This window comes from Molossus molossus, unplaced genomic scaffold, assembly GCF_014108415.1.
Source record: "Molossus molossus isolate mMolMol1 unplaced genomic scaffold, mMolMol1.p scaffold_m16_p_14, whole genome shotgun sequence".
NCBI lineage: Eukaryota > Metazoa > Chordata > Mammalia > Chiroptera > Molossidae > Molossus > Molossus molossus.
In genome coordinates, this window is record NW_023425349.1 from 35,968,116 (window position 1) to 35,986,851 (window position 18,736).

An 18,736-nucleotide genomic window follows, 5' to 3' on the forward strand; every position below is an offset into this window, starting at 1 on the left:
TTTTAAAAATTACTATTTCTTTTTGTTATTGTTAATCCTCAGTGGAGAGTAATTTTTCCATTGATTTTTAGAGAGAGTGGAAGGGAGGGGGGAGATGGAAAGAGAGAAACATTGATATGAGACACATTGATTGGTTGCCTCCTGCTCGCCCCCACTCCTACCAGGGCTGCGCAACCTAGGTGTGTGCCCTTGACCAGAGTCAAACTGGTGACTACCTGGTGGGTAGGCTGACGCTCTAACCATTAACCAATGCTGGCTAGGGCAAAAAAATTACTACTTCTCAAAAAATGAAATAAAGCAGGAATATGCCCTGGCCAGTTTGGCTCAGCAGTTAAAGCGTCAGCCCACAGACCAGAGGGTCTCGGGTTCAATTCTGGCCAAGGGCACATACCTCAGTTGTGGTTCGGACCCTGGCCCTGGTCAGGGTTGTATCCTCAGGTGAAGAGTTAATTAATTAATTAAATAAATAGATAGATAAATAAATAAAGCAGGAATGTTTGCTGGCAGAGAAGCCTAAAGTATTAAAGTTAATCTGGATGTTAGATTGTTTTTAGGTAATGGTGGGACGATTTTTTTTATTTTTTTATCCTCACCCGAGGACATTTTTTTTTTTCCATTTTTTGTTCAGGTAGAGTGGGAGGGAGAGAGAGGAACAGAGAGAGAGAGAGAAACATCGACGTGAAAGGAACACATCGAGTGGCTGCCACCCGCATGACCGACCAGGGCCGGGGACAAACTGCAACCGAGGAGGTACGTGCCGAGTGGGAGGGAGAGAGAGGAACAGAGAGAGAGAGAAACATCGATGTGAAAGGAACACATCGAGTGGCTGCCACCCGCACGACCGACCAGGGCCGGGGACAAACTGCAACCAAGGTATGCACCCTTAGCGGGAACCGAACCTGGGTCTCTCTGGACTGCAGGCCAGTGCTCTAACCGCTGAGCCAAACCGGCCAGGGCAGGGACGATTTTTTTTAAAGTATACTTTCATTGATTTTTTTAGAGAAGAAGGGAGAGATAGAAACATCCATGTGAGAGTGATACATCGATTGGTTGCCTCCTGCATCTCCCCCACCGGGGATTGAGCCTACATCTGGAGCATGTGCCCTGACCAGGAATTGAACCGGGGCCTCTCAGTCCATAGGATAATGCTCAATCCACTGAGCCACACCAGCTGGGCAATGGTGGGACATTTAATTGGGAATGCCCAGAACATTAAATAATAAAAAGGTCTAGACTATTGAGTTACTTTGAGTCATTAGTGCATAGGTAACAGTTAAAATCATGGTTGTAAGATATCTCAAGGAGAGTATAAAGGTGAGAAGTCCAAAACTGGAACTATAATAGAAGAAATATTTAAAGGGCCAAGTGAAAACTTGTAGGAAAGTCAAGGAAGGTTTTAAGAAGGTAATGATGAATAATAGTATGTTCGTTACCACTGGAAGGCTTCTTGGGAGAGTGAGTTTAGTGGGGGTGGGAGAGGATTATATCCCACCTATAACTAGACAGTGAAGTTTTGAAGAGAGGAACTGTGGTTGTTTTCGATACCCCCAGGGTTGGTATAGAGACTCTACAGAGTTGGTATTCAATAGATATTTATTGGAGTGACCTGCTGACACATGAAAGGCTGGTACATGTGGCATTGTGAGGTACCCAGTGAGGTGGAGGAAGGAATGCTGTTAGTGAGAGGCTGAGTGAGAAGAGGATGGGTCATTAAAGGCCCTGAAATGAGGCAGTAACGTGGGCTTGCTGTCGCACTCCCAAGAGAAGATGCCCTTGTTTTTCTACTGTTAATAATCCCTCATATGAAAATAGCATGTTGCAATTAACAAAGTACTTATGACAATTACCTCAATTATTTCTCATAAGAGCCTTGTGAGGTAAGCACAATTTTACTAATAAGGAAATAGAAGTGAGGAGGCTAACTTAGTAGTTATTAGATGGCAGACCCAGGGCCCAAGCCTGGATTGTTCCTCGCTCTTTCCTCTATACCACAATGCCACTGGGTAAATTCAATTTCTGTAGTGGAGTTTTTAGGCTGAATTGATATTAAAAGTACATTAGATTTGGTTTCTGCAGTGGATGTTTTAAGCAGAAGTGCTATTATTAAAGTTATATCCTTTTGAAAAATATTTATTGAATATAAATAAATGTCTTATACATTAAATATCAAGAAATATTCATTATTGATTACAAGTCAGGCTGTAATACTGAGGGAACCATAGAATCAAAATATCCACTCATAACATAGTAATAATTCCATTCCACTATTGGACACAGTAATGATTTACTCACAAGACACAAGACACAACAAAACTCATCAAAAAAGGCCATCACTTTAACCAACCTATAATACCACTATAGAAAATGATTTTGAATCATAATATGAACAGTCCCAATAATCCCATCTGCCTTACCAATTTATCAGATCGATTTGAGATTGTGGAGTTATACTATCATAAAATCTAAAGAGTCTAATTTCCTTGGTTTTATTTCAAATTGTTACTGAGAAATGAAATCATACATAGTCACTGATACTTTTAAGTAAGTCAGTCTTTTTAAAAGGGAAAAGGAATAAAAATCTAGTACAAAGAAAGCATTCCCTAAATGTGAGTTTCTTAACGGAAAAAAATAGCAATGTAATTAACTTTTCCTTCAAAGAAAGGAGAAAAATCATAATCTGTTATGGCAAATTTGGAAAGATAAATATTTCCTAGTCCCAGAATATGTGTTTATTTTACATGATATACTTAAATGGTAAGTCTATGAAGTCTATAAGTCTATGAAGCAGGGATCTGTGGCAATCCAAATTCATCCACCAGAACTCCATCCTGTAAAAAGGGAACAATGTTTAGTGCCACTATTTTTGTTTTTAATTTTTTTATTAAATTTATTGGGGTGACATTGGTTAATAGAATTGTATAGGTTTCAATATAATACAAGATCTGTATACTGCACTTGTGTGTCCACCATCCAAGGTCAAACCATCTTCTGTCACTGTATATTAGGCTCCCTCCACCCCCAACCACCTCCCTATCCCTTTCCCTCTGGTAATCACCACACTGCTGTCTGTGTCCACATGTTTCAGTTTTATATCCCACACATGAGTGAAATCATATGGTTCTTACTTTTTCTGACTGACTTATTTCACTTAGCACAATATTCTCATAGTGCCATATTTTTCAATTGATAAAAAAATGATTACAAGTATTTAGTAGTTAAAACTCATCTCCAAGTGTTTAATCAATGAAAATAAAAATTCCACTCAGAAAATGAGAATGATTTTTTTTTGTTCAGCTAGAGTGGGAGGGAGAGAGAGGAAGAGAGAAACATCCACGTGAAAGAGACACATCAAGTGGTTGCCACCCGCACAATCAACCAGGGCCAGGAACAAATTGCAACCGAAGCACGTGTCCTTAGCGGACACTGAACCCGGGTCTCTCTGGACCGCAGGCCGACACTCTAACGGCTGAGCCAAACTGGCCAGGGCGATTTTTTTTTTTTTTATGAAAGGTAAAGAATGAAGTGATGAACCTGGAAAAGAACTGGAAGAGATCAAAAGGGGTTATCTTTGCAGAGTAAAGGAAGAGTAAGAGAGAAAGAACTTAAGTGTAAATCCAGAAGGGGAAAATGGGTCTGGGAGGGTCCAGGAGGAAAGGCCAAGGAGTTAATCCTTGCCTACAGATTCCCATTTTCACTTTGATCCCTAAATCGAACACTGAACTTTTATAGCCTCCCAAGTCCTTGAAGGAGCAGTGCCCTAGATCAGGCAGCTACTGCCATATCATGCTGTTCTTCAAACTTACAGGCAGTAATATCACTATCAGTGAAGAAACTAATATCCTGCCCTGGCTGGTTTGGCCCAGCGGTTGCAGGGTCACAGGCTTGATTCCTGGTCAAGGGCACGTACCTGGATTGCAGGTCTGATCCTGGCCTAGGCAACCAATTGATGTGTCTCCTTTACATGGATGTTTCTCTCTCTCTCTCCCGCCCCCTCCCTCCCATCAACTCTATCTAAAACTCAATGGAAAAATATCCTCGGGTGAGGATTAATGAAAAACAAACACACAAACAAAAAAACAACCATATCCCAACAGCACTTTAACTTAGAAACCTGTGACTTGGGCATGTGCCCTGACCAGGAATCAAACTGGTGACCTCTTGGTCACCTGGTGACCTGAGCCACAGCAGCCAGGCATGTTCCACTTATTTATGCATTCATTGGTTGATTCTTGTGTGTGCTCTGACCAGGAATTGAACCTGCAACCTTGGCATATCAGAACAATGTTCTAATCAACTTCGCTACCTGGCCAGGTCTTGTTGCCCAAATTTTATAGGTAGAAAAATATAGATGAGATTGAGAGAGAAGACACAAATTGCTAATTTGCTATAGTCACACGGTGAATAAAGGCAGAGGTCAGACTGGCTCCCACTCAAGGATTCTGTCAGTTATATTAGGCATACTCAATGTACACGCGGGAGTTAAGGCAAACACCAGGACTGTAAATGTCCAGTGGCAACAAAAAAAATCACATACTACACCGAGAACTAAGATGAAGTAAACAGGATTTTATATGCAGCAAATTTTTATCTGTTTACAATAATGATAACCATGTTGCTTGGGACAGGTCTTTAAGTTCACAAAGCCATTTTATATACAAGATCTAATCTGATCTACACAACAACGTGAGACTGTAGCTGCAAGGAACAGAGTTCAAAACAGCTAAGTGATTTGCTTAAATCTTACAGTCAGTGGTAGAGACTTAAATCCAGGTGTCCTGCTTCTTTTACCATATTGAATTAGAATCTTTCTACGTTAAGTTTTACTTTTATTGTATTTTTTGTTAATCCTCACCTGAGGATATTTTTCCATTGATTTTTAGAGTGGTGGGAGGGAGGGAGGGAGAGAGAGAGAGAGAGAGAGAGAGAGAAAGAGAGAGAGAGAGAGAGAGAGAAAGGGGGGGGGGAGATAGAAACAGTAAAAAAAAAAAAAAGATAAGAAAAAGCCCTGGCCAGTTTGACTCAGCGGTTGGAGCGTTGGCCTGTGGACCAGAGAGTCCCAGTTCGGTTCCCAGTAGGGGCACATACCAAAAAAAAGAGAGAGAAACAGTGATGTGAGAGAGACATATCTATTGGTTGCCTCCCACATGACCCTGACTGGGGCCAGGGAAGGAATCTGCAACCCAGGTATATGCCCTTGACCAGGAACAAATCCTGAGACTCTTCGATCCACGGGCTGATGTTCTAACCACTGACCCAAACCAGCCAGAGCTACATTAAATTTTATATTTAAATTAGTAATCCTGCCCTGGCCGATTTTGCTCAGTGGTTAGAGCATCAGCCCGTGGATCAAAGAGTTGCAGGTTTGGTTCTGGTCATGGGCACGTGCCTTGGTTGCGGTTTGTCCCCAGCCAGCTGGGGTTCGTGTGGGAGGCAACCAGTCAATGTGTCTCTCTCACATCATTATTTCTCTCTCTCTCCCCCTCCCTCCTATTCTATCTAAAGATAAATATAGAAATATCCTTGGGCCCTGGCTGGTTTGGCTCAGCGGTTAGAGAGTTGGCCTGCGGTCCAGAGAGACCCGGGTTCGGTTCCTGCTAAGGGCATGTACCTTGGTTGCAGTTTGTCCCTGGCCCTGGTTGGGTCGTGTGGGTGGCAGCCACTCGATGTGTACCTTTCACATCAGTGTTTCTCTCTCTCTCTCTTCCTCTCTCTCCCTCCCACTCTATCTGAACAAAAAATGTCCTCAGGTGAGGTTAAAAAAAAAAAAAAAATCCTTGGGTGCCCTGGCCAGTTTGGCTCAGCAGATAGAGCGTTGGCCAGTGGAACGATGAGTCGCAGGTTCGATTCTGATCAAGAGCACTCACCTCTGTTGCGATTCGTCCCTGGACCTGGTTGGGGTCGTGTGGGAGGCGCCCACTGGATGTGTCCCTTTCACATGGATATTTCTCTCCCTCTCTCTCTCCTTCTTTCTCCCTCCCACTCTATCTGAATAAAGGTGAAAAAATGTCCTCTGGTGAGGATAAAAAATAATATATATCCTTAGGTGAGGATTAAAAAAATAATAATAAAAAATAAAAATTAGTAATCCCTAGTTTAAAAATATTCACCCTCAAATAACCAATGTGCTGGAGAGTAGAACTTTCTTTTTACACTGCTGCCTAGCACGGTTCATGCATGTGTTGCTGATGCTTTTCCAGGTAATGTCTAAAACCTATAAATGGCACTCAGTGCAAGTTCACAACAAGGGTAATTTGTAATATTATACACATTGTCATTATAGAAAAACATTCCTGGGTCTCTGTGACACTATTTACACAGCCTGACCATAACCCAACGTAGAAAATTGGGCTTTCAAGGATACCCAAAATAATGATTGAGAAGTCTTTTCTTGTTCTAACTTAGGAGTACCTTTTAGATTCTCAGACTGGTGATTAAGCATAAACCTTTATAATTTGCATAGAAAATATAAACAGAAAAAGCTTTCACCTTATTCTTTGTGTCAGTGGGAACACCTTCTGGAATTGCAGGTGCAGATGCTGCTTCATCCAAGTAAGAACTATCTTCATCAGCCAGAAGCTCATCACCCAGTGCATCCAACTCTGAAATGGAAATAGTCAACATTTCAAAAGCATGTAATCAAGAAAACTGGCAGCTCATGTTAAGAAAGCCAAATTATTTGCCCTGGCCTGTGGCTCAGCAGTTAGAGTCAGCCCGCGAACCAATGAGTCACGGGTTCGATTCCTGTCAAGGGCATGTACCTCGGTTGCAATTCATCCCCAACCTTGGCTGGGGTTGTGCAGGAGGCAGCCAGTCAATGTGTCCCTTTCACATCGACATTTCTCTTTCTCTTTCTCTCTCTCTCTCCCCCTCGCCCCTCCCCCTCCCTTCCACTCTATCTGAACAAAAGTGAAAAATGTCCTCAGGTGAGGAAAAAAAAAAGAAAAGAAAGCCCTATTATTTATAAGATGAATATTTAAAAACAAAGGCAGCCCTGGCTGGTGTGGCTCAGTTGGGTTGAGCATTGTCCCATGCACCAAAAGGTTGCCGATTCAATTCTGGGTCAGGATATATGCCCAAATTGCAGGTTCAATCCCTGGTTGGGGTGTATATAGGATGCAACTGATTGATTCTCTTACACTGATGTCTCTCTCTCTCTAAAAAGATTGATAAAACCGTATTTAAAAAAATAAAATAAAAACAAAGGGGAAGGGATTATTAATTTCCATTTTCAAAATAAACGATTACCATTTTAAGAAATTATTAAAGGCCTTAGCCGGTTTGGTTCAGTGATTAGAGCGTTGGCCTGCAGAACAAAGGGTCTCGGTTTCGATTCCCAGTCAAGGGCATGTTACCTGGGTTGCAGGTTGGATCCCCAGCCCTTGTCAGGGCACATGTGAGAGGCAACCAATTGATGTTTCTCTTTTTCTCTCTCCCTCCCTCCCACTCTATATAAAAATCAATAGAAAATATCCTCAGGTGAGGAGTAAAAAAAAAAAAAAAAGGAACTGATGGGGTAAAGGCTATGAAAAAACAAAATAAAAATAAAACAAACAATCTGGCTGGTTGAGTGACGACCCATGCACCAAGAGGGTGCTAGTTCGATTCCCAGTCAGGGCACATGCCAAAATGTGGGCCAAATCCCCAGTGGGGGGCATGCAGGAGGTGGCCAATCGATGTTCTCTCTCATCGATATTTCTATCTCTCTCTCCGTCTCCCTTCCCCTCTCTTTAAAAAAAAAAATCAATAAAGAAAAAAAAATAAATAAATAAAACAAAACGAACATTCCCTATGGGTTTATAAGGCCCCCAGCCTTCATGAGAGGACTCTATAGTTATCAGCCAATTCAAATAAGAAAATCCTGATTATAACAAATGTAAAAAAATCTCTCTCATTTATTGATGAACTTTAAAGAAGACAACCCAAATAGAAGAAATTGCTATATACTGAGTGATCATTACATGAATCAGGCTTTTAAAAAAAGTCTATGGATTCGAGAGTGACCAGGAGGAATGACAATAGCAGGCAGAGACTCATTAGGGGAAACTCTAGATGGGAATTAAGAAAATAAAGAAATTAATAGGGGGAGAGTTGTTCTAGGCAAAAGCAGAACATGGAGAGAGAGGAGAGGGAGGGAGGGAAAAAGGGAAAGACGGAAAGATGGAGGGAGTGAGGAAGGGAGGGAGGGAGGGAGGGGGAGAGAGGGGGAAAGAAGGAGGGAGGAAAGGGGAGAGAGAGAGAGAGAGAGAGAGAGAGAGAGAGGCAGCAGTAATGTTATAGAAAATGCAGTGTAGGATGGTTCTGCCATCTACCCAGGTACTCATGCTAGAAATTGGCAGACATCCCTAATACTTCCCTCTCCCTCCATATCCAATCAATTATTAAGTCTTGGCCGTTCAACTTCCTAAAATTTCTTCAATCTGTTCACTTCTCTGTTTCTGCTATACAACCTTAGTCTCAAACACCAGCATCTCTTAAAGATTATAGCAATATTTTTTTTTGTTGGTTTTTTTTATCCTCACCCGAGGACATTTTTCCATTTTTTGTTCAGATAGAGTAGGAGGGAAAGAGAGAGAAACATTGACGTGAAAGGGTCACATCGAGTGGCTGCCTCCTGTACAACCCAACCAGGGCCAGGGACAAATTGCAACCAAGGTACATGCCCTCAGCGGAACTGAACCCGGGTCTCTCTGGACCACAGTTCCAATGCTCTAACTGCTGAGCAAAACCAGCCAGGGCATATAGCAATTTTTTTTTTCTTTATTGATTTGAGAGAGAGGAAGGGAGAGGGAGAGAGATAGAAACATCGATGAGAGAGAACTGGCTGCCTCCTGCATGCCCCCCACCAGGGATCTGGCCCACAACCTGGGCATTTGCCCTGACTGGGAGCTGAACTGGCAACCTCTCGGTGCATGGGTTGACACTCAACCACTGAGCCACACCAACCGGGCTATAGCAATCGTTTTTGTAAGAATATGTTTCTATTGATTTTAGAAGGAGAGGGAGGGAGAGAGAGAGAGAGAGAGAGAGAGACATTGAGGTGAAATCGATGGGCTGCCTCCTGCACTTCACCTACTGGGGATGGAGTCCACAATCCAGACATGTGCCCTGACCAGGAATGGAACCTGTGACCTTTTGGTGCATGGGACGACGCTCAACCAACTGAAACACACTGGCCAGGGCACAGCAATGGTTTTTAAATGACTTTCCCTGAGGCCACCCAACGACACTTCCCTTTTTTTCCTACTAACTGCTACTCATACTTCAGTTCCCATGCCTGTTCCCCACTCCCAAATACATTAGATTCCCCAGCTATGTGTTTCATGGTACAGTGGGCCCTCATTTATCGCAGTTAATCAGTTCCAGACTCTACCGCGATAAATGAATTTCCACAAAGTAGGATTCTTTATTTATATACAGTTGTCCCCTGCCACTTCACGCTTTGACTTTCGCGGATTCACTTTATCAGTTTTTTCAAATACTATACTATATACTATACTTGAAAAAACCACAACAGAATGAAGACGCGAAAGTCGAAGCACAAAGTGGCGAGGGACGACTGTACCCCATACTTCTCCTATCATTTGTGCTCTTGTAATTAACTACTTGAAAGAAGCAGATTCTTACCCCTAGCTCAAGAAACTTTATGAATGCAGGGGTCATACTTGTTTTCTCCAATGCTGAATGCCCAACACCTAACAGCGTCTGGCATATAGTAGATGCACAATAAGTATTTGCCAACTACTGTTTCTTGATCTGCTTTGCTATTCTCAGGGAGAGGAGTCCAAGTAGCAACATAGGGAGAACAAAATCACAAGGAAAACAGCCAAGGAAAGGCAATGTTTAGATACCAAGCACTGGGTCAGCAGAGGCCTTTGCGTGGACCTCCCTTCAGAGCTTGTCCATCCCAGAGTTGTTGGTGGAGTATGCAAGTCCAATGTGGCTTCCTCACAAGCTCTCTTCCCAAAGACTATTCCATAAACTGTATCTCAAGGAACTGTCACAGGAATTTTCTCTAACATTTGGGAAAAGGTTTTAGTCAGCTGCTCCTTTCAGACTCTGAAGCTACATTTACAGTTTTCCCCATAACTTACCTGCTTCTAGGTCATCTTCATCTAACTCTGGGGTGCCATAACTACGACTCAGTGCTTCTTGGATTTCGTTTGCGTCTTCCATCATATCTTCTAGCTGGTCTTGTAAATCCTATAGGAATATATGACGAGATTTTTATTCATTTCTTACCATTTTTCTCTACCTCTTTTTAAAATTTTTATTTATTTTTTTCTTGATTTTTTTTAGACAGAGAGCAACATCGATTGGCTGCCTCCTACACACCCTCTACTGGGTACCAAGCCTGAAACCCAGGCATATGCTCTGACTAGGAATCAAACTAGGACCTCTCAGTCCATGGGATAACATTCAATCCACTGAGCCACACTGGCTGGGCTTTTTCTACCTCTTGCCCTATCTGCTCCTCTTATTCTTAGAAAGGAGTAATTTTTAAAAAGATGGGTGTACAAAAATGCAGAGTACAGAACAAGTTCTCCACAACTGTTAGTTACCTCTTTTTTTTTTTTTTCAATCCTCACTCAAGGATACTTTTCCATTGTTTTTTATATACAGTGAGAGGGAGGAAGGAAGAGAGAGAGAAACATCGATGTGAGAGAGACACACTGACTGGCTGCCTCCCACACGACCCTGACCAGGGCCAGGAATGAACCACAACCAAGGCACATGCTCTTGACTGGAATTGAACCCATGACTCATTGGTCCGAGGGCCGATGCTCCAACCTCTGAGCCAAACTGGCCAGGGTGCAACATTACTACTTTACAACAGAGAAAACAGACTCAAAAATCACTGAGTTGGAATAGGAAACTGGGTGCTTATTTATTGGTGCTTATTACATGCCAGGCATTGTGCATGTAGATACACCAGTTCATTTATTTCATCTTCATAATAACCATATGTGGTATTGGGAGTCTTGCATTAACAAGGAAAGTGAGACCTGTGGTACCCTTTCCCAAAGTTACTTATTAGTAAATGGCAGGCCCAAGACTCAATTCTTCTTCTGTACCCTTCCCATCACATACACATTCATTTGGATTCTTTTAGAAACTAGTGTATTCTTACAGAAAACAGAATACATCTCACCTCGATCTGGTCAATTTTCACTTGCTTGTACGCTTTCTTCATTTCCTTTACTCCCAGTTTCATAGCATCAACCTTAAAAAAAGGTTAAGAGAAAACACAATGTCTTAAGAAGCCACGCTGGTTAATGTCTTTTAAAAATCATAGGAAAAGAGCACAAGAGTACAAAAATTAAATCTAATTATAGAAAAGGTGCTATGGAAGTACCGTGGTCTTGGTGTCCTTCAATGACTGGATGGTGTAATTGGCTTGTTCCATGTTAAATGACTGCTGGGCGAGATTGTCCCGCTGCTGCTCATACCTTTTTAGAGTGAATTGAGAATGGCAAATGTGAACCAGATATAAATCCTGAGGAAGAAAGTATCTCTAATACTAAATAAAATAATTTTCTTTAAAATAAATATAGAAAAAATTGGCCAAAACAATCACTCTAATCCAGTGATTCTCAACCTTTTTCACCTCACAACACATATAAACTAATTATTAAAACTCTGCAGTACACCAAAAATAAATTTTTTGTTGATCTGACAAAAAAAAAAAAAAGGTATAATTTTGATTCATTCACACGGAATTGCATATTTTTATTTGGCAATCTAAGGGGAAAAAGGTCAGTACCCCTAACTAAATATCAGGTACAGCATGTTTTATAAATTCTTGCAGCACCGCTGTTGAAAATTGCTGCTTTAACCAAATACCATTTGATGTATCCTTCCAATCTTTTTCTTTTGTATGTATTTTAGTAGTAATATAATTTCCCATTTAATATTATAACATTTGTTACTTCAAAGTCTTAATATGTATGTCTTTATAATGTTTTACATTGTTTCCTATGCTAAATTCCCAGAAGTAGAATTCTGGGGCAAAGGGTAAGACTATTTTTAAGGCTCTTTATACATAAAGTGAAGCTATTTTTCCAGTAAACTGAACTCCTTGAGGACAGGTATTATATTTTATTAATGTTGTATCCATAATTAGGTAACCCATCTGACCTAATATAAAACCTGGCACTCAAACTATGTTTTTCAAATAAAGTTTTATATGAAAGTTTAATACCACCTCAAAGATTTACACTATTATATTCTTGTTTTGTTGTCGTCAATCGTCATCTGAGGATATTTTTCCATTGATTTTTAGATAGAGTGGAAGGGGGGGAGAAGAGAGAGAGAGAGAGAGAGAGAGAGAGAGAGAGAGAAATATTCTTGCACATCTCCAACTGAGGCCAGGGGTTGAACCTGCAACCCAGGAATTGAATCTGAGACCTTTCGGACCTCGGGCAGATGCTCTAACTATTGAGCAAAATTGGCCAGGGCTGTCATTACATCCCCCCCCCCCCTTTATTGATTTTAGAGAGAGGAAGGGAGAGGGAGAGAGAGAAAAAACATCGATGAGAGAGAACATCTACTGGCCACCTCCTGCATGCCCCCCCACTGGGGATCAGGCCCACAACCTGGGCATGTGTCCTGACTGGGAATCAAACTGGCAACCTCTTGGTGCATGGGTCAACGTTCAACCACTGAGCGACACTGGTCAGACTCATTAGATTCTTTATACAATATTTGGAAGCCATCTAATTGTCCAACCAGGAGAAAAATGGTCGATTCATGGTGTAGGCAAATGGTGGTGGAATATTAAAAAGTGTAAGTTTCCAAAGAATATTTAAAAGGACAAAGAATGGCCAGTTTTGCTCCGTGATTAGAGCATTGGCCCGCAGACTGAAGGGTTGTGGGTTTAATTCCTGGTCAAGGGCACGTACCTGGGTTTCAGGTTCCTGTGCAAGACACAACCAATCAATACGTCTCTCTCACATTGATGTTTCTCTCTCTCTCTCCCCCCATCCCTCCCTCCCTTTCACTCTCTCTAAGAATCAATGGAAAAAATATCCTCAGGTGAGGATTAACGATAAATAAATAAATAAAATAAAGGACAAAGAAATGATATAAACATTAAATAGAAAAAGATACCTATAGACATGCCATTTTTTATCTTCTAAAATATGTGCACATACACAAGTTCAGAAAAGAAGCTGTAAGAAATCAGCATTTTAAAGGTGGTTATTTCTGATAGTAGGAATCTAGGTGAATTTTCTTTTCTTCTACTCATGTTTATGTATTTTCCAAGTTTCTACAATGAACATGTATCCTTTTATCAAAAAAGAAGTTACTTAAAACTTTCAAAGTTACCAATTAAGGAGACATTATCATATTATCACCACTCTAGGTATTACAATTTTTTTCCAATTTTGTCTAATCTAAAAAGAGTAAGACGATATCTGATGTCTTATAAAAAGTCATCTTATAAATAGGAAAAGAGATATCAACAATCTTTCTGGCTCCTTATTAGTTGATTACATCTGACCTGTACAACCCTGCAAAAGTCTCTTTAGCTGGACAGCCCACAAGGGTAAACAACAAAGATACTATTTGGCTTCTGCTCAAACACTGGGATATTGTCACCCAAAGCAGATTAAGGACCCTTAAATCTTGTGGTGGGAGGGAACAAATATTCAAGATTTTCAATTTTACAAACAAAAATTAAAACGGCACACTATAATTAAATAATTAACGGGAGAACCAAACTCTCTAGATCTAGGCAGTCCAATACAGAAGGCTACCAGCCACATATAGTAACTTAAACTTAAATTTAAAATTAAATAAAATTAAAGCTTCAATTCCTAGTCATACTAGCCATATTTCAAGTGCTCAATAGCTACCCATGGCTAAGAGCTTCTGAACTGGACAACATAAATATAGAACATCACTATCATAGCAAAAAGTTCTGGGTAAATGGATGGTGCTACAACAGATGTTGCTGAATACACGGGGAGGAAATAACCCAGCTAACTATATATGTAAAAGAAATTTGTAATTAAATAAAAAATGCTTACAAAATGGCATAAAAACCTGAAGGAATGGAAAATTATTTCTTTTGATCAAACCTGTGGAAGAAAGGAGATTATGCCTATAACTTACATCCGCTTTTGCTTTAAAACCCGTAAGGCTTTCTGCTTGACCATATTCTGAGGAGAAAAACAGATTTTAATGAAAAGAAGTAGAAAACATACATATGGTAAAAGAAATCTCCCATATCTCCAAATGTACTTATCTACTTATTCTCTTCTTCAAATTAGCAGATATAGTGGCTCCTGGATTGTTCTTCACTTCCCAAGCACAGTCTTTAAGACTCAATAATTTGGCCCTGGCTGGTTTGGCTAAGCCGTTAGAGCGTCAGTCCGCGGACGAGAGACCTGGGTTCGGTTTCCGCTAAAGGCATGCACCTTGGTTGCAGTTTGTCCCCAGCCTGGTTGTGGTCATGTGGGTGGCAGCCATTCAGTGTGTGTCTCTCTCTCTCTCCCTCCCACTCTATATGAAGATAAATGCAAAGGTGTCCTCGGGTGCGGATAAAAAATAAAATAAAAAAATAAGACTTAATTTGGCCCTGGCCTATGTGGCGCAGTGGTTAGAGCACAAGCACGTGCCTGGGTTGCAGGATCTATCCCTGGCCCGGTCGGGGTGTGTGTGGGAAGCAACCAATTAATGTGTCTCTCTTCCTCTCTTTTCGCCTCCCTTCCTCTGTCTCTAAAAATCAATGGAAAAGCCGTGGCCGGTTTGGCTCAGTGGTCTGGAGAGACCCGGGTTTGGTTCTTGCTAAGGGCATGAACTTCGGTTTCAGTTTGTCCCCAGCCCTGGTTGGGTCGTGCGGGTGGCAACCACTCAATGTGTCACTCACTCAATGTGTCACTTTCACATCGATGTTTCTCTCTCTCTCTCTCCCATGCTATCTGAATAAAATATGGAAAAATGTCCTCGAGTGAGGATAAAAAAAAAAAATCAATGGAAAAAATATGCTCAGGTAAGGACTAAAAAAAAAAAAAGACCCAGTTTGTCTCTGCCCTTGCATCCCACATCTCAGTGTATGAACTGCATGTCTTTTTTTTTTTTTAATCCTCACCCAAGGACATTCTTGCATTTATCTTAAGACATAGCGGGAAGGAGAGAGAAACATCGATGTGAGAGAGACACATTGAATGACTGCCACCCACACAACCCCAACTGGGGCTGGGGACAAACTGCAACCAAGGGACGTGCCCTTAGCAGGAACCGAACCCAGGACTCTCTGGTCCATGGGCCAATGCTCTAACCGCTGGGCCAAACCGGCCAGGGCCTGCATGTCTTTTTCCTAGTGCATATTAATTCCACCCCAAGGACAACAGTGCTGATTTTGTATATCCAGTTGCTTTAGGAGATCCCCAACTTGTACATCCTACTATCCACTCAAACTCTACACACAAACTCCTCAACTTGCTCTCTCTTTGGAAATGTCTAACAATAGCCAATCTCTCGCTTCTCTAGGTTGAGAATCTTTACATCAACCTTACCTTTTCTCTCTGTTGTCTCTTCATGAATAGTTATCTTGTTACTGATTTTCAGAACTCACTTTCAAATTGATTTATGTCATTCTCATGAGTATTACCATGGTTTAAGCTTTCATCTCTTCAAGTCTAGATGAGCTTTCCTGCCTCTGGTCACTCTTCATTCCACACCATCAACTAAGATGACTGAGAAAAGCCTCTTTTCACTTCCTTTTCTATACCATTAATCTTTTTTTTTTTTTATCCTCACCCGAAGACTTTTTTTTTTTGATATTTTGTTCAGATAGAGTTTCAATGACATGAAAGGGACACATTGAGTAGCTGCCACCCACACGACTCAACCAGGGCAGGGACAAACTGCAACCGAGGTACGTGCCCTTAGTGGGAACCGAATCCAGGTCTCTCTGGACCGCAGGCTGACACTCTAACCACTGAGCAAAACCAGCCAGGGCCCATAAATCATTTGTCTCCTCCAATGAAGAAGGGGAAGCAAATATTACTTCACAGACAATAATAATACCTAACCCTTACTGAATGTTTCTTTTTTTTTCCCTTTACTGATTTTAGAGAGAGAGGAAGGAAGAGGGAGAGAGAAATAGAAACATCGATGAGCAAGAACACTGATTGGCCGCCTCCTGCATGTCCCCCACCGGGGATCAGGCCCACAACCTAGGCATGTGCCCTGACCGGGAATCAAACTGGAGACCTCTTGGTGCATGGGTCAGCACTCAACCAGTGAGGCACAATGGCCACACCTGATGTTTCTATGTAGTAGACACAATGCTTTGTAGGTCACATGAATTACCTCATTTAATCTTCACACTATAAAGTAGACATCATCCCCATTTTACAGATGGAAAAACAGATTCAGTGATGCTAAGTAACTTGCCCTAACTCAAATGGTTAATATTATATAGATGGAAGCAAAGAAGATAGTTCTATATCCACAGTCCATGCACTTTAATATAGTATTCTATACTTCCACCTAACATAATGGTTCTCAGCCTTCCTAATGCCGTGACCCTTTAATACAGTTCCTCATGTTGTATATGGATGTATCTGCATGTGGGCGGAACCTGCCTGGAGACTGGATGGAGGAGCAGTGTCTCAGTTCCTAAGACCATTGGAAATATGTATTTTCCGATGGCCTTAGGGGACCCCTGTGAAAGGGTCGTTTGACCCCCAAAGGGGTTGGAACCCACAGGTTGAGAACCGCTGACCTAATGGAAGAGGAAAATAAGAAATTAAATGACTTTGAAAAGAGCTCCAGGTGCCCTGGCCGGTTTGGCTTAGTGGTTAGAGCGTCAGCCAGTGGACCAGAGAGTCCCAGGTTTGGTTCCCACTAAGGGCATGTACCTCGGTTGCAGTTTGTCCCTTCCGGGTCATATGGGTGGCAACCACTCAATGTCTCTCTCTCACATCGATGTTTCTCTCTCTCTCTTACTCCCTCCCTCTCTCTCACTCTATTTGAAGATAAGTGCAAAAATGTCCTCAGGTGACAATAAAAAGAAAAGAAAAAGAAAAGAGCTCCCCTGGCTCCCACACAGAGCTGGGGTGGGGGTGGGGAAAAAGAAATTAAGTGACTTTATCAAGGCCACAGCTAGTAGTTAGTGAAGGTGTTGACAGAATACTGATCTCCAGATGCCTAGTTCAGCCCTTTTCCCCCCAGTATGCTACCCCCAAATCAGTCTATTACACCTATCTAACATGACCAGCCTGGCAACTCATTATTCTTGAACATGACCCAGCCCTTCTCTCCAGATTGCCACTTTTCTCAGTAGAATATGCTAATTCCCACATACATGCTTTTGGACATGTGATCAGTATCTTCTCTCCATAAGGTCAAACCCCAGTCTCCATCTCATCTGGTTGTAAACTCTCTTCCCTGAAGGGTGCACCCTCACATAGGTTTTCTCCTTACCAGACTGTGAACATGCCTTCAGTATCTCTCACCAGCCCCTATCACCAGGCCCTACTTCCACAGGTGTTTAAGTTAGGCTGTCACCTTACCTTTGCAGGACTCTCTCTCATCTTCTTGATCTGATCCTTATACTTCACTAGCTCAGCATCCAGTCGAGAGATCTTCTTGTCAATAGATTCTGCTCTGCTGTCCACCTTGAGGAAAAAAAAAAAAAGGCAATGATAGCTATTATAATATACTTATATGAGAAGGGGCAGAAGAGGAAAGAATATGGGGAAAGAAAAATCAAGAGGATCATATGGTGAAGAGTGGAAAACTGTGGTTCCCAAGGAAGTGGTGGTGGGATTCCCAGTCCAAAACATTGAGAACTTTTATAAACTATACTGAAACCCCCAGATTCACATATTCCAGGGTCTCCCTCAAATGCCTTTGGGCAAAGTAATCTGAGACTCAATCAGCTAAGTTGCAATTTCCCTTGACCCAGAAACGAGTCTGGCTGGGGACTCAACCAGCAGGTGTGTGAAATGAACTTAGTGCCCCGTGGACCCTCGTGGACCCTGGCCAGGGCTGCAGATCTAAAGCTGTTCCCTAGATAGAGGGTGGTGACTTAATGTGCAGAACCAGGGTTCCAAGATCTAGGATGGGGTACAGACATGTTGACCTAGGATATCAAGCTGACGGTCCTGACGTGGGAGAGGGGTGAGGGATGAAATAAGGGTAAGGGGTCGGGCTGGACGAGGTGTGAAGGGTGTATGGGTCTATGGCTACTTGGGATGAAGGGATAAGGAAAGAGCGACTGGATGCGGCAGTGGGCATCAAGGGTAGGATGTCAGTTGTGGGAGATAGTGATGGGTCAGGGGTCCCTGGTTTGTGGCGTCAGAAATGACTTGGGTAACAAGAACTTAGGTGGATTGGGAAGCGCTGAAGTGTAATGGGCCCGGGACCGAGAATAGGGTGGAGGAGTAAGAACCGGGAGCCTAAGGGTGCGTGGAGTGAGCGGTCTCAGAGACCCCGAGCCTAGTTACGTGTGGTCAAGCGCCCACCGTGCCAATGCAGTCAGTCAGGTTGGGCGGCGGAGCCTTGGGTTTCGCTTTTCCGAAGAACCGGTTCATCTTGGACAGCCGCGAAGAACACCCAAACACTGGAGCAAAATCAGAAACGGAAGCAGAGACACCGCCGCCACTCCCCTGACTTCCGGCTCTCCGTGCGCAAGCGCAATGTGCCTGTTGGAGTTTCCCGATCCTTTTTCCGGATTTTCAGCTCGGCCTTCCGGGGAAGGGGAGCTTCAGGAGGTTGGAGG

The 18,736-nt window shown here is 42.3% G+C and overlaps 1 protein-coding gene across 1 annotated transcript; it reads right to left on the bottom strand.

Moving 5' to 3' along the window:
* Positions 1-2,104: 2,104 nt before the first annotated feature.
* On the bottom strand, positions 2,105-18,721 carry CHMP5 (charged multivesicular body protein 5). Its single transcript, XM_036260929.1, has 8 exons — positions 18,480-18,721; positions 17,526-17,630; positions 14,116-14,162; positions 11,354-11,447; positions 11,150-11,221; positions 10,092-10,200; positions 6,487-6,599; positions 2,105-2,828 (listed from the first exon to the last, which is right to left on the bottom strand). The coding sequence occupies exons 1-8, from the start codon at positions 18,546-18,548 to the stop codon at positions 2,778-2,780; spliced, it is 660 nt and encodes a 219-aa protein (XP_036116822.1). The 5' UTR covers positions 18,549-18,721; the 3' UTR covers positions 2,105-2,777.
* Positions 18,722-18,736: the final 15 nt, after the last annotated feature.

Bases quoted from the DNA above. Each gene is read 5' to 3' on its own strand.
- CHMP5 (XM_036260929.1), bottom strand. From the start codon at position 18,548: ATGAACCGGTTCTTCGGAAAAGCGAAACCCAAGGCTCCGCCGCCCAAC. The intron at 11,222-11,353 runs GTACTTCCATAG...CCTTTTTTTAAG, and splicing joins TGAAGGACACCAAGACCACG to GTTGATGCTATGAAACTGGG. The intron at 2,829-6,486 runs GTGAAAGCTTTT...CCCTTTTTACAG, and splicing joins CCACTGACACAAAGAATAAG to GATGGAGTTCTGGTGGATGA.